General features: G+C 41.3%; 2 protein-coding genes across 3 annotated transcripts; one reads left to right on the forward strand and one right to left on the reverse strand.

Moving 5' to 3' along the window:
• Positions 1-282: 282 nt before the first annotated feature.
• Positions 283-7,485, reverse strand: LOC125714843 (uncharacterized). Of its 2 annotated transcripts, none has more exons than XM_048985857.1 (6): positions 7,391-7,485; positions 3,865-4,092; positions 2,787-3,332; positions 2,628-2,707; positions 1,392-2,259; positions 283-963 (listed from the first exon to the last, which is right to left on the reverse strand). In XM_048985857.1, exons 2-6 carry the CDS (start codon positions 3,997-3,999, stop codon positions 784-786), a joined length of 1,809 nt encoding a protein of 602 aa, XP_048841814.1. In that variant the 5' UTR covers positions 4,000-4,092; positions 7,391-7,485; the 3' UTR covers positions 283-783. The 2 variants fall into 2 exon arrangements, with proteins under 2 accessions (XP_048841814.1, XP_048841813.1); XM_048985856.1 differs by lacking the exon at positions 7,391-7,485 and adding an exon at positions 6,237-6,750.
• A 1,743-nt stretch (positions 7,486-9,228) lies between these two features.
• si:dkey-90m5.4 (leucine-rich alpha-2-glycoprotein) lies at positions 9,229-11,555 on the forward strand. The gene is made up of 2 exons (XM_048985636.1): positions 9,229-9,347; positions 9,776-11,555. Exon 2 carries the CDS (start codon positions 9,786-9,788, stop codon positions 10,797-10,799), a length of 1,014 nt encoding a protein of 337 aa, XP_048841593.1. The 5' UTR covers positions 9,229-9,347; positions 9,776-9,785; the 3' UTR covers positions 10,800-11,555.
• The last annotated feature ends 3,668 nt before the right edge of the window (positions 11,556-15,223 follow it).

Below are 15,223 nucleotides of genomic sequence, written 5' to 3' on the forward strand. Positions count from 1 at the left end.
TGTGTTTTGTTTACTTCACCTTCCTCTGTAAATTCTACATACGGAACTACGTGAAAATTCTATGAGGGTGGCTGGTTCTTGTATGCTGGAGTTGCATTGTTTAAATCGCATACATTTAGGCATCTTAGCCATTGTAATGCTTAGTGATCTGATTTCCCTGTTTGCATTAGCAAGCAGGGATGCCTATAAAACTGGCTACCGAGTGTAAGTCAGGTATTGTGGGGGATATTTTAAACATCTGGTCGACTCTGGGTTGAACAGAAACATTATCACAAAATGCAGTGTTTGATTATATATTTAAAAATTTTAATAAGTGAATTGCTCATAGGATTTCAATTTATTAAAAATGGAACAAAACCAAACACTCGTTTCAGTTTCACAATAAAAAAGCCGGCTCATAGGTACACATTAAATTTTGTATTAAAAACGGAATTGTCCTTTTATTTTTGTGTATCTGTATGACCTATGTGTCATGTGATCCGACTGGACACAAATGCCCAACGTAGTCCGGCATGGAATTCAGGCAGCTTATAATACAGCGATCACTGAAGCAGTGGAAGAATCAAACAGGGGATGAATGTACTCAAGTCTGGCACAGAAATAGAGGAGGCCGGGGAAACCACTGGAATTTCTATGAAGGCATATAGCATTTCCTTTACGCCGCGCGATCCGGTCTTAAAATACGTTGAGTGCGTATTTAGTCCATGGCTGAAGCGCTTCCCACCACTGCAGAAATACCAGCCCTGCTTATTTACAGAGGGGACATGCAGTCTCTTCCACGCGTCACATGATGACTGTCTCGGTTTGGCGCGAGAAAGAGCGAGAGGTCTGCTTCCTTCCGGGAGGGCTGGAGCCTAAGGTGGATCCGGTCACGGCGCCACGACCTGCCCAGCGGGACGGTGGGCGCTGGTTCATTGGACGGGCAGGACGGGAGAAGGGTGCTGTGGTGGACACGGTGGTCTCCTGGGGAACATTGACAAAATTAAATCCCAAAAACTATAACAGGGTATAAGGAATACAAGCATGCAATCAGTTTTAAATCACTAGTAAGGAAGTCAAACTGTGTAGCAAGAAAAATACAAAAAGATAACACCTTCAGCATCAAACTGTGAGGAAAAACTCCTGGAGTTTGTTTGAGAAGAATGTGGATCCTGCTTAAATCAGGTCACTGGGAGTCTTTAACTGTGACAGTCGTGCCATGATTCTGAAACCCTCATGCACGGCATGTCGGCAGCAGAATGGACAGATCACAACTTCAATGAATCAGAGGCAAGAAAGAAAGATAAGGTTGAAAAATCTTTCCTGTGGGCATGTTAGTTTGTGTAGGGGTCAGCCTGTTTGGGAGAGGGTGGTATCTGCCAGTTGTGTGAGTGTTTGTCACATAAACTGACCTCCATTGTGTCCTTTGCAACTTTTGACCTCCAATCATTTTTACAGCAGCTGGACTGATTCTGAAGTTGCAGCATGTCTACCAGCTTGATGATGTCGTCAATCTGGTCCAGGGGAAGCACGGACGAGCCATTCTGGTAGAGACCACAGTCCCCGGGTTGCCAGGACCTCCCGGAATTCCCCCAGCTCTTCATGGCTTCCTCCATTGTCCGCTGGGTGTGGGAAGGTCTCTGCTGTTCCAAACGTCCCCCCTCAAATATGGGGCCCTTGACGAAACTCCCAGTAAATTCTACCTTTTTCCCCATCACAGTCCTGTTTCTCTGAGGGCTTTGGATTTTAGTGCTTGTCGTGGTGATAGTGGGGCCCTTGCCATTCATCTGGTCTCCTTTATGGCCAGACAGCTGTAATTGCCCCCTGGGGCACTTCGAACTGATAACGTTAGAATGCCTTTGAAATCCAGTGTCTGAATTGCTTTTCTGGACCGACATTTGTAACTTGCCAGGAGAGCGCCAGGCTCCGTCTTTGGCAGCCATGACGGTGGTGACATGACCGGAGTCCAACAGAGTCTTCCCTTCATTTTCTTTTAGCATCTCTCCAAATTTCCTGAGCACCGAGGGGCTGACACATTTCTGTCCTAGGAATGAACATGGACCAACAGGCTTTCTGTCAGGGCTGGACTGTGGAACAGGAAGTTGAGTTTCTGAGCTGTCTGGGTACCAAAAATTGGCATAAGGGTGAGTGGCCTTCATCTTGTCAGGGAAGCCTGACATATCGTACCACTGGCCACCTGGTAAAGACATTTTATTCCTCCTGTTATTTTCTTCTTCAGCTCCTGCTTTGCCCATTTTTGACAAAGTTTCTTTCTTGAGGCTAAAGAAGAAACAAAGCTAGTCAATAAAATTAACACATTGGGTCAAACAATAAAGTTTAACGATCTCCGTCAGAACTTTAAGTGCCAAGATCATCCATGTTTCGCAAGACAAAGAAAGTTGTAACTATTCTGAAGACGAACAAAAACCTTTGTTTAATAAGAAACAAAGATTTAAATCCAGTTTTGACAGATTGATTTAGTTTAACTGAGTTGAGCTAATACACTGGCAGATTCTACCAAAAAAAAAATCTAATATTTATATTGATATATATATATATATATATATATATATATATATATATTTTTTTTTTTTTTTTACTAAAAATAACCTAATGTGTCCCAACGTCGGGCATCTCTGTTTGATTACCTTGTATCTTCAGAAATGTTGCGTCTCTCATTCTGGTAGCTGTGGACCTGTTCATTATCTCTGCCGATCTCATCCCGCCCCTTAGGTGACACAAATATGAGAGTGAGTGCTGGTAAGACAAAGACACAGAGTCACAAAAATGTTGCGTGAGAGACTTACTGAGTTGAACGACGTGTTTTTTTTATTCTCGTACTTGCAGTCGGGTTGGATGCTCTGGAGGTTGCAGGATGAGATGCTGGGATTTGCAGGACGTTCAGCTGTTTGTCCCAGACAGCAGTGAAGCATTTCTTCCAGTTCCCTCATAGCATGCTCCTGCCCATCATCACCATTGTGTTTTCTTGGGAAACTGCACCCATTGCCGTTGCAAATTACAGGACTACCAAAATCATAGTTACTACAATCAACATGACTGTCCCAGCCATTGCTATGGTCACTAAACAGGACACTGTTGCCATTATTGGTGTAGCCAGCTGGCTTATCTCTGTCGCTGTCGTTAAGAAGATAGGGAGGGTGACCGGTGCCGTTACTACAGTGAAGGAGGGAGTCGTGGTTTCCATGGTTATGTTGGTAAACAGTGAGGCCACTGCCATGATGATTAAAGGTGGAGACTGTGGAATGCAGGCTGCCATTAAGGATGGTAGGATCTGACTTTTGTTCCGGTCCAGTCTCTGTCTCCTTGCGGCGGGCTTTGACCTCATTGTATAGCTAAAATATTAACACAAAAAAACATATTAGAGACACACATATACACCCATATACAAGAAGACGTCTCAGTAAGAAATGAAGTCTTAGTGAAAAAACACTCACACTGTTTTTTTTTGTGTTATACGAGATTTTGCCCCTTAAGAACAGGGCCGCCCACCCCAGCACCTGGAAACCTACCCCCCCGCTGGGCTTAGGTGCAGCTGTAACATAATACACCTGATACAGGTAATCAGTGCCTTCAGTAAGCCCTGTAGGTTGGTAGGGCTCCAGAATCAGAAGGAGCTGCCCTACTTTAGAAAATTGACGTTAACGTTTTTTTATTTAAAGTTTTAGAGGAAGGAGTGCTATATTTATTGATTTCTAAATATATTTGCATAATTGTTTGGTTATTATTGTACTTTTTTATCATTATTATTGTTATTATTATTATTATTATTATTATTTCCTAAGATTTTTCGAATGATGATAAGAAGTGAAAAGTACACGCTTAGGAATCCTTTAATCCTCTGCTGATTTGAGGGTGGCCGCTTACCTCCTCGATGTTCCTCTGCATGTCCCTCAGCTCTCTCTCCCACTCCTTACACTCAGCGTCGAAGCTGTCCAGCCCCTCGGGTGTCTCCTGCACCCAGCACGGCCCTCGGCGCTCCACACAGCAATGCAGGTCCATGGCAACTGTGTTTGCCAGCTGGATACCTTGTGCTTTTCCAACAGCTAGAGGGCGTCTCTCGACGGTCAGCGCTCCAAATGCAGCTTTCTCTTCCTTTCAGTTATATAACAGAGACAAAAAGTGGTTACATTGACTCTTCCCAGAAGAGTGGGTTGGGAGACGGATATTATTTATTTATGACAATCTATGAAATGATCACATCATTCTGAGTTGTGGTCGTATTGGTAGGAAGACATACACTGTGCTGAAGCCATAGAATGTACATTTTCCCAGGCAAAGTACTCAATATAATCAAATAATGTGCACAACTGACAACTTTACGGTTAGACCTATATTTATCTATAGGCAGTTTTATAGATACAAATATGTTGTTACATATGGGGCGCCGTTTGTAAAGATAGCAAACATTTTTGTACTTGCCACTTTTTCAACATTTAGTGCAATTTTCTGACATTTAGCTAGAAGTCAATGGTGTTGTGGATCATCAGGTTTTTTTGCTGTGTAAATTATGTTAAAAATTGTTCATCATATGTAAATATAAATGGCTTGTCTATATATAAATATTAAATGTAAATGTTAAATGTAAATATAAATATAAATGTTAAATATAAAACTTAAATGTAAATGTAAATATAAATGTTAAATATAAATGCTAAATGTAAATGTAAATATAAATGTTAAATATAAAACTTAAATATAAATCTAAATATAAATGTTAAATATAAATGTTAAATGTAGACTCTAAATGTTGAGAACGTATGCAAATTAACCACGCCCATTTGAGTAAAATGGGCGGAACCGACGAGAGCGCAGGTTAGGGCTGATGCGGGACAATATGGCGAAAATACATTCATAGCTTCCCGATGTCACAGTGGAAGGTGTACATGATGTTGCTCCCGGCTGTGTAGCAATACCATGTAACGCAGCGCGAACAACTGCCAAAACTGCACATTCTATGGCCTCTAAGTGAGCGGAATTCGCCATATTGTCCCGCATCAGCCCTAACCTGCGCTCTCGTCGGTACCGCCCATTTTACGCAAATGGGCGTGGCTAATTTGCATACGTTCTCAACATTTAGATTCTACATTTAACATTTATATTTACATTTACATTTAAGTTTTATATTTAACATTTATATTTATATTTACATTTAACATTTATATTTAACATTTACATTTAATATTTATATATAGACAAGCCATTTATATTTACATATGATGAACAATTTTGAACATAATTTACACAGAAAAAAAACCTGATGATCCACAACACCAGCTAAATGTCAGAAAATTGCACTAAATGTTGAAAAAGTGGCAAGTACAAAAATGTTTGCTATCTTTACAAAAGGCGCCCCATAGTTACATTCTCAATTATTGGGACAATAAAACTTCTACACTTGTGTGATAAGGAATTAATTCTTTCATTTACCATTCGGGCGACTATCTAACTTTTTTTTAGCTACATAACTTCCGCCGATTGATTGTATTATTAGGCGTCGTTATTTCCACAATTGATGCCATTCTCTAAATTCGACTTCAAGTATTTCGATTTTCCTGCAGTAAAATATGTAACATATGACCTCAACAGAATTATAACATCCCAGAAGGAAAGCTGAGTCGGGATGTGTAAGTAGTGCCAGAATAGATGCAGTGATGTAAGAACTGTTAGGATATTTTCAGCCTGTCACTAAGCGTCGTGTCTTTCCTGACGATGCCAACAGGATCGTGGATGGATTGTAAACAGGCTACACTGGGATCGACGCCATCACACTTATTTAATACAGCAGTGAGCAGCCAAAATATATTAGATGGTTAGTAACAATTCATAAGCTAACAGCGTTACTAACTCACATTGTCAGTGCACTAATAAAACGAAAGACAGCACTTCTTTTGTATAGACTATATGACCCTATACATTGATATTCATGCAGGCCTATTATAAAATGAAAGCTGTTATAACATTTATACTTTCGATTTATTCAATAAAGGCATTTGAACAAGCATTGCGGAGTTTCAAATATAATATGTCTGTGTTTTGTGCAAAAGAGTCGAAACACTTAACCGAAATTAATGCTACTCGAGTCCTTTGTGTTTGTTACTAGTGGTCTTTATTTTGTCCTTAAAGGCAACCTTCTTTCATATGCTAATCAATGAACTGGTTAATAATCAAAGCATTTTACACTAACGATGACCGGACGATAAAAGCACAGATTACAAATAGTCTGCCTTAACACTCACTGTCTCCTGACGACGCTTTCGGACTTCTGACAGTCGGTGCAGGTCCACACTTCCCTGAATCGGATCTGAGTCTAAAAGCGCTTCGATCAGCCTCTAACCCGGGGAAAATTCTAGAAGATTTCCGAAGGGTGAGCTGCTCCAGCCCACGCCTTCTTATATGTGGTGACCTGGGGGCATGAAGATCCACCCCAAGGAGTCGGGATCTGGTGTTATTTCGTCAGTTGTGTCATCAACAGGCGTCACAGCTGGAAATATTTTTACGCCACCAGAAAAAGATTCATACATTGTAGCGGCGATTAGTATAAAGGTGCCGGTGTTGCTGCTCCGTTTTAAGGGTGCAGACGGGGTCCCATGACTCGCTGTTGTCAAAAGCATGTGGTCCTGGCGTCAGTAGTTGTTTATGGTATGTGTCCGGGCCGATCGGCCGAAAATACCCCGGCGCCCGTGATGTTTCATCGGTCAACCACACGTTACAATTTATTCCTTTTTAACATGTGTCGTTACTAGCGAGGATTGCCCTAGACTCCTTCCTAAGCCACATATAGCGCTTTCGCCTGTTGCATTAGCAACTGGGGGACTTTGCAGAGAATGGAATTCACTTTATAAAACTGCCTAAAACAGCTGCTTGTCATCCTTTTTGCATGAAAATGACTTATTACTTACATTATTCATTTAATCGGCCTATTTAAACGGCCAACTGGTTGACTATATTAATATTAATCACATCAAATAAACTTAGACTAAGAGAATACAAATTCGTTTCGTTCTGTTGAATTATTAAGCACAATTTCTTAATGTATACTTTCTTTGACACTAGCTTACATTTAAAAATAACTGAACTAATTGTTTGACCATCTGTACATTTACGATACTTAAAATCACACAAGAAAGTAATGTATAATCCTGTACCACATTACCTACTGACGTTATTTATTCTTACTTCTCTGTAAAGCAACATCCATTACGTTTGGTAAAGTATACGCAGCGGGTGAACTTTTTCAGGAATGAAACAGCTTGCAGTGCAATTGCCAGACTATTTCTCTGCGACGTCAACCGCAAGTGATACCGAAATAAACCATTTCCGTTCGCTTTGGATACCGAATTGTATAGTGTTTTCTGTGGCGGGTTTTTCAGTGCACTCCAATTTCTCTTACCTCTGTGGGTCATTTAGATCCTTTCATAAAGCTACACACTCTCTGCTCACCTCAGGGACCGTGTGTCTCAGTAGCTACGCTCTGGTAATTTTTGCAATGAAACTAAGTATAAAGCGATAGAATATAGGTTACATGACAGTGCACAGCGGCTCAGTGGATAAAACTGCTGATGTCACATTTGCAGAGTCAGATGGATGGATGATGATGCAGTGTTTTGTAATAAGATATTGCGGCTGAAGCTCATTTTAAATCCATGTTGGCTCCTTGCGAGCATTTAAACGTTGCTAATGACTAATCCGATACTGATGGCTATCTGTAATGAGTAGATGTGTTATGAGAATATTCCTTTTTTTGATGTGGGCCCCATGTATATCTTTCAGAAGCGACCACGATCAAAGTTAATATGTAGAAAAACTGTCTATGGATACAAACGAGGAAGCAATGGAAATTTGGAGCTTTAGAAACACGGAACTTTCTGATGATACCCAATTTATTGGTACTCTTCATTTCTAGCATAATATGGTGGTTTGACTTTAGGGAACAACGCCGTAATCTGGTTGAGCCTAAATCTTAAGCGGTGCATGGAACTGAAATATTATTTAAAAAGAGCGCCACCCAATGGTCAGAGCGAGAACAGCATTTAGATAGAAAACCAACTGGGACTTCATAACTATATGAACTCTAATGAATGTCAATATAAATGCAGTTTCATGCTCCCCGGTCGCCCAGAGGAGGATGCGGTCCCCTTCCGAGTCTAGGTTCCTCTCAAGGTTCCTTCCTGCTAGAGGGAGTTTTTCCTTGCCACTGTCGCCTCAGGCTTGCTTGGTGGGGTTCTGGCCGGTTAAGTGTAAAGTTCTTTGTGACAATGACAGTTGTTAAAAGCGCTATATAAATAAAATTGAACTGAATTGAATTGAAAAATAGTCTGCAAATTGTCATGTAAGTGGAATGTACTGCATTAAAAAAAACACATTCATTTGGTTTTCACATTTTGTGGTTATCTATCCAGTAGTTCTAGAAATTATACAGGTTGGTGAATGTGCAAGGCATACAGATTAGATGGGCGGAACAGGTGACTGGCGTTTCCGACAGCCCCCCTTCTAGTTAATAATGATTCTAATAAAAAGTATATTTATCTGAATCCCCAGTTCTATTCACAACCCTCGGAGATTTGTCACAAGTGGTGTCCTGTATTGCTTAATTGTTCTTTGTTTTATGCTTCATTCTTATCTGTCATTCGCCGTCTGACCAATAGATGTCGTCAGTGTTCACTTGAAGCCACAGTTGGCTGGAAATCCCTGCTTCAAACAGGCTTCATCCGGCCATCACTCATAAATCCCTTCTTGCTTTTCCAACAAGCCGCTAAACACAGGGCAGCCATTTTGCACTCTACCCCTCAGCCTTTCAAATGATCGCGCTAAGTAATCTCTCCATATTTATATCAAAATCTCACTGGCCAGAAAGAAAGGTATCAAAATAAATGCCCCCATAACAAAACACAGCAAAAACTATTTGCAGGTGGTTTTGACATGCAGGTTATAATGTTATGCATTTGTACTGTACATTTCTTGACCCCAGAACTAATAATAATAATTTTTTGAGTTGCATTGCATCTGATTGCTCTTCTTGGTTGTACTTCTGATAGATGCCTTTAGGCAAATTTACATATTTTCTGCTATTATTTGAAGTAGACAGCTGATTTCCAGGCTAGATGGTTGATTTGTTAGCTATGACTAACCTGGAGCAGCACAGCATGTCTCGCCCCTCTCAGAGCTTTGCACTCATGTGATATTTGTACTTTGACAAGCGGCGACAGTACAAATATGCTGAGCCTGTGACTCGTTTCCAGTCAGAAGTGTTGAAATACTGCAGGTTAAAAAGTCGCCCCAACTGTTCTCATATAAGACAGACTGTGAATCCACTGTGTCCTAATAGCTACCTGGCTGCAGGACAGAAGGTAAGGCTTTTCCTCATGTACATCGGTCATGAAACGCGGCTATCGTACCCAAGGATAACTTACATGTTTCTGCAATTTTATCAGACCTATCTTATACCAGGGTGACTTAAGCAAGGCACCTGGACCAGTGGTGCAACAGCACAGCTGATACTTTAATATTAAAATAGGAATCTATGTTGCACCTACTGCATTAATTAGAAGTTCCTAGTTTCATCTAGGTGGATCAGACTGGGTGGGACAGCTTGTTTTGGAAGGATTAGTTCAGAAACCTTAACAGGTTTAGTTTGGCTGCATGTATGTATGTCTTCAATATAAAGACTGTCAGTCACTGATCTATGTAGACAGATTACACTTTGTTATTCTGTGACATTAGATGAACATAAAGCACAAGCGACTGAGTACCATTGTGCCTTTTACGAATCCCACAGTGCTACCAAGATGGACTCCTGGATCCTCCTCACATTGATGGTTCTAAGTAGCTGCTGTTGCTATGGCAGCCTCTCCTGCCCTCATGTATGCACATGCCACTTTTCCAGCAACGCTACTGAGGTGGCCTGCAGCAACATCACCTTCGCGGTTTTTCCCTACGACCGTCTTCCCAGCAACACCACCTCTCTGTTTATTGAGTTCACCAACCTGAGCTCCATATTCGCCCACCAGCTGGAGGCTGTACCCCTCTTGCAGGAACTGCACCTGTCTGGCAATCAGCTCAGAAGTCTTCCAGAAGACTTTTTGCAGGGTCTGGTCCACCTGCACACGCTGGACCTCACGGGAAACCGGCTAGAGCATCTGCCAGCTGCAGTGTTCAACCACGCTCCGCTGGTGAACCTGGTGCTCAGAGATAACATGCTCCTCACGGCTGACGCTGAGTGGCTCCCTGCCTCCAGCAATATCACTTGGCTGGACCTGGGAGGGAACCGCCTGAGCTCCATGCCCACCAAGTTGCTGCAGGAACTAACAAGGCTGGAGAGGCTAGACCTGAGCAATAATCTCTTGGAGAAGCTGCCTGCTGGGATCCTGGATTCCCTTCCCCACCTGCAGAGGCTCCACCTGGAGAGGAACAGGTTAAGTTCCGTGGACCAATCCACTTTCCAGCACTCCTCCAACCTAACACATCTGTTCCTGCAGGAAAACCAGCTGTATAAGTTGCCCGCTGCCCTATTCCAGGGTTTGCACCATCTGGACGTTCTGAGCCTCAATGACAACCAGCTCCGTTCTCTGCCTTCTGGCCTTTTGGACAAGCTGCCTGCTCTGGGGTGCGGTGCCGGCCAAGGGGTGGACCTCTCTCAAAACCCCTGGGAATGCAAGGCAGATGTGGTTTACCTCTGGAAGTGGCTCCGAGACCACCAGAAAGTGGTGTTTTTTCCAGAGAACATACAGTGTGACAGCCCCGAATCCCTCAGGGGAAGGCCTATCTTGCATCTTACTGAAGAAGAGTTAAAGACAGAATAGGATGTCAGGTAATGCACAGCAAGGGGATGTGATTTTAAGCTTAAAGATAATGGCCATCTGGTCATCTAACTAGATTTATGAGAGGATCACTTTAGTCGTCGAGTAACAGTAGGCTTATGCTTTTTTAAATAGATAGCTGTCAGTTTCAGCCACTTGAGTTTTGGTTTCATTAATGTTTTTTTATTTGAAGAATGAAGCCAGAAGGTATTACAATACATTTACAAATTTAAATAAACAAATTTAAGGCTCATCTCGTCACTCTTACATTTAGTGATTTCTGTTAAATTCCATGAAATTTCTAAGAAACATCTACTTCAACACCAAAAGTTCAAAACTCCCCCCTTTCACTTCTGTGAAACCGTGAATCCAATAGGTGGTGTTTCTCTCCTGTTCGGCCCGTCAGTTCTCCGATCACTTCAACGGGCTCGGTGTCTTTCTAAAGACCTTCCTGTTTTTCAGAAGCTGAAAAGCCCAAACGCGCCCGTTTGATTGTATAGCACGTTGTGATCAATCGCGATTCTGAGCCATGCTTCTTTCCCCTTTACATAAGCACACAATGCGTAAATATTTGAAAAAGAAAAACATGTTTTATTCATCTTCAATGCCACCAGAGGGGGCCAGACTCAGAGCGACCGATCGTTCGCTGGCAATGTGTTCAAGTCTATATATTTATATATATATATGACAGCAAACTGCTTAATGTTCACTGTATACAGATTGTGATATGCACTTATATAATAAAGCTCTGAAATTGCATCGGGCTGTGTTTTGAAGTGCATGGTTAAGAAATAAACATCTTAAATTTCTTCTCTCTCTACCCATATTACTGCATTTACAACTGCAGCAACTTCATCTCTAACCTCCTACCTTGGAGAGATTAAAGCCTGAATGAAACTCAACTTTCTGCAGTTGAGCAGCTCAAAAACAGAAGTATCTCTGGTCTGCACCCCCGGCCATATCCAGCGTTCTCCAATAAATCATGTCACATTTTCTGCCCACGATATTCCTATATTCTTTTGAGCAGCGTTTCCTAATCTAGTCCTTGGGGACCCACATACAGTTCACATTTTTGCATGGGAGCTGGAAGGGAGCAAAAATGTGGACTGTCTAGCAGGGAACTTTGAGGGAGCGAAGACATAGACCGACTGTGGGTCCCCGAGGACCCACCCACAGCTTTGCAGACCATAAAAACTCAGCCTGGCTGGACTATTGTAACATCCTTCCCTTCAGGATCACCGACTGGAGGATTCAGAAAATCAAATACATCCAAAACAGTGTAACCAGCATCCTGATGTGAGTCAGCTCACTCCAGTATTGTAATCACTTCATTGGCTACCTGTTTCCTTTGGGATAGAGTATACCCCAAAGAACTTCTCATTAACCAAACTTACCAGTGAAATTGCTGAGCCCATAAAGGCTGGCGCCTCCATCTCCCTGTTCCCAGGATTAAACTCATCTCAAGGGGGGACAGAGCGATTTGCACTGTTGCTCCCCCCCCCCGCCCGTGGAACTTCCCAGATCATTTAGGGTATCGTCAGTCTCTGCCCGTTTTATAATCTGGTCTAGAAACCTATTATTAAAGTTTTTTAATGTGTTTTATGTGTCTTTTCTGTCTTGTTTTTTTATCAATTATTATATACATTATCTTATTTTATCTTTATCTCAGCACTTTCACATTTTGTTCTAATGAAAAGCACTTTACAAATTAAATGGGAAGCAAGTTCACGTACGCGCGTGTCTGCTCACCCGCTTGCCAGGGTCGTGCGCAAGAGTTCTGCGGTGCCTTTGTCGCGTGTCCTTGGAGGAGATAGCCAACTGCTTCACGTTTAGCAGCCTATGATTTATGCCGTCCGCCAGGAGGAAGGAGGAGGTTATGGTTACTTATGTTAATTAAAAAAAATCCACAGTCCTCCTGAAGGGGAAAGGAAAAGTCGAGTCTTGAAATAAAACTGCAGTCTAATTCATTCCGTGATTCTAGCACTATAACCGATATGTAACGTGGGGCTGTTGCCGAGGTAAATCTTTGAGTCTTCAAATTAAAGAGCTTCTGAATTTCCATTAAAATAATATTCACCGGTGTTTACCTGTTTGTCTCATGCATCCTCAAAAACAGCCATTTACACAGTCGGACATTTTACCTGAGCATTCTGATTAAAGACCCTTTTCAAGGGTACAACAGCCATGACCCTCCAGTAATTTTCACTCTAGCACTATGTCCTGGACTATTATTTGACCTGCTTCTCCTGTATACACTGAGAGCTCATTTGCTCAATAGTGCAATATTCCTGAACCATGACCCTGTGAGGCCAACTATGGTGTTAAATGAACAAAAAGCATATAGGTTTAAACAGCTGGAGCAAAGCTTGTACAGTATTGTTAGAGAATGGGCTGCCTATGACTGATTTAGGAGCATTTAGAATGTGGGCAAGCAGATTGGTTTATTCAGAGGAGTGGTTTTAATTGAAGTGGTGGATTGATGATATCTGCATATTTTTCTCCAGGTGTGTACTTGTCTCCTGCAGCCGGCACAGTAGGAAATCCCTGCTGCTCCTCTAATCTTCCAGTAACCCTGCTGGTGGTGTTATGCTATGATAAGGTTTAGAAAGGACCCTCCACCATCTCTTTCACCGGGAGTGCTGTAGACTGTGGAAGAAATTTCTAAGATTTTTTTCTTTTTCTCCCTTAAAAAAAAACAACAGACTAACACTTTACTTAAAGCAGTCATCATAATGCCTTATAGATCCCTTCATAATGCATTCGGAATGTATTATAAGCACGTCTATAACCATTTATAACATGGCATCCATTATGGCCATGTTTACTGCATTATTAATGCTCTATGTAGCTCTCATCTATAATGCAGTAACACTTTACTTGATGGGGCATACTTAGTAATAACTCAGTTACTATTGAAGTACAAATCATGAACAAACATAGTTGCTACGTGAGATGTGTCACAATTCATCAATGAACAAACATGAAATCAGTATTTCACTTGTTATTCATTACTTGTTCCTTCAGTAGTTCCTTCAGTGGTTCGCTCAGTTTTAAAGAATTGACAGATAAAGTAACAAATATAGTAACTGCTTGGGATAAAACATGCGTCTCGAACCATTAACGTTGAACAAACATGAGATGAGTGTTTTACATGTGCTATTCACTATTTGTTCCTAAAGTAGTTCCTTCAGTGGTTCCTTGAGTAGTTCACAAAGGTTTACATAATTAACAGATTTGGTAACAAATATACCAACTTTGATGCATCATGATTCATTAATGATGAGCGAACATGAAATCAGTTTGTAACTAATACTTAATTTGTGCATAATTAATACGTAAGTAATAGCATAATGCTACATTATTTGTGTCCCCTCAAGTGAAGTGTTACGATAATGAACTATAGATACTTTCATAGTGCATTATAATGGTCAGTATGGGCAATATGCATTATGAAGGTATGTATGATGCATTATACATTGGTGCTTAAAGTAAAGTGTTACCACACAGACCTTTCCTTGGGTGCCCTTGGGGGAGGGGGGGGGTTTCTTTTGAGGTCATTCTTGCTCTGGTTTGGCTTTTCTGCTTTTCATGAAACGGAGTTCAATGCTCAGCAGAAGCCGACGTGGGAATTTTCACTCAGTAAAACAAAAGTGCCTCAGCTAATCCCACGAGGCATCATCTCATCAAACGGATTAAATGACTCCAGCTAAATAAAGAAATATTAATTCAGCAGTTCACTGCACAACCAAATAAATACCAAGGGGAGAAACGTGCTCCAGCTCTCCTGCTGATGCAGACCTTTACAACAGGCCAGTTCTTGCGCAGCTCTTCTGCACATCTCTGAACGTGCCACTTTCCTCGCTTAATTTGCATTTACTTTATTGCTACCGGAGTTTTTTTTTATTTTTATTTTTTTTTTAAAAAAAGACCCTACAGGTTTTTGTTTTTATGAACAAATAGAATCCTGGGGGAAAAAACAGAGATTAATACGGCAATCCCGTAGTAAAAAACTGCATGTGTCACCATTGCTTCGCGGTACCCACTCGGTACCCATGTGACCATCTGATTTTCATGGTCTCCCCTCCCACACTTTATAAAAAGCCAGAACCTTAGTACAGAGTGCATTATGACACCCTTAACTGTAGAGTTAAAGCCCTGCAGTGCACGTCCCTCTTGGATTCTAAAGTAAGGCTCAATTTTAAAGTAGAATAGCTTGATGTTCCTACATCACAAACAACCTTAATTTATATACTTCCTTTAATAAAGCTGTATGAGCCATCTGAGGCCTTTTATGGCTTCAGTGCAGGCAGAATCTACAGAATTTACTGTATACCCACTGAATTGTTCCTGTAAAAATCAATGAACAATTTAAATGTTGAGAATGTCACTGAGAATTAAAAAAAAAATGTAAATCCATTTTTTCCTGA

Source organism: Brienomyrus brachyistius, chromosome 19 (genome assembly GCF_023856365.1).
Source record: "Brienomyrus brachyistius isolate T26 chromosome 19, BBRACH_0.4, whole genome shotgun sequence".
NCBI classification, from domain to species: domain Eukaryota; kingdom Metazoa; phylum Chordata; class Actinopteri; order Osteoglossiformes; family Mormyridae; genus Brienomyrus; species Brienomyrus brachyistius.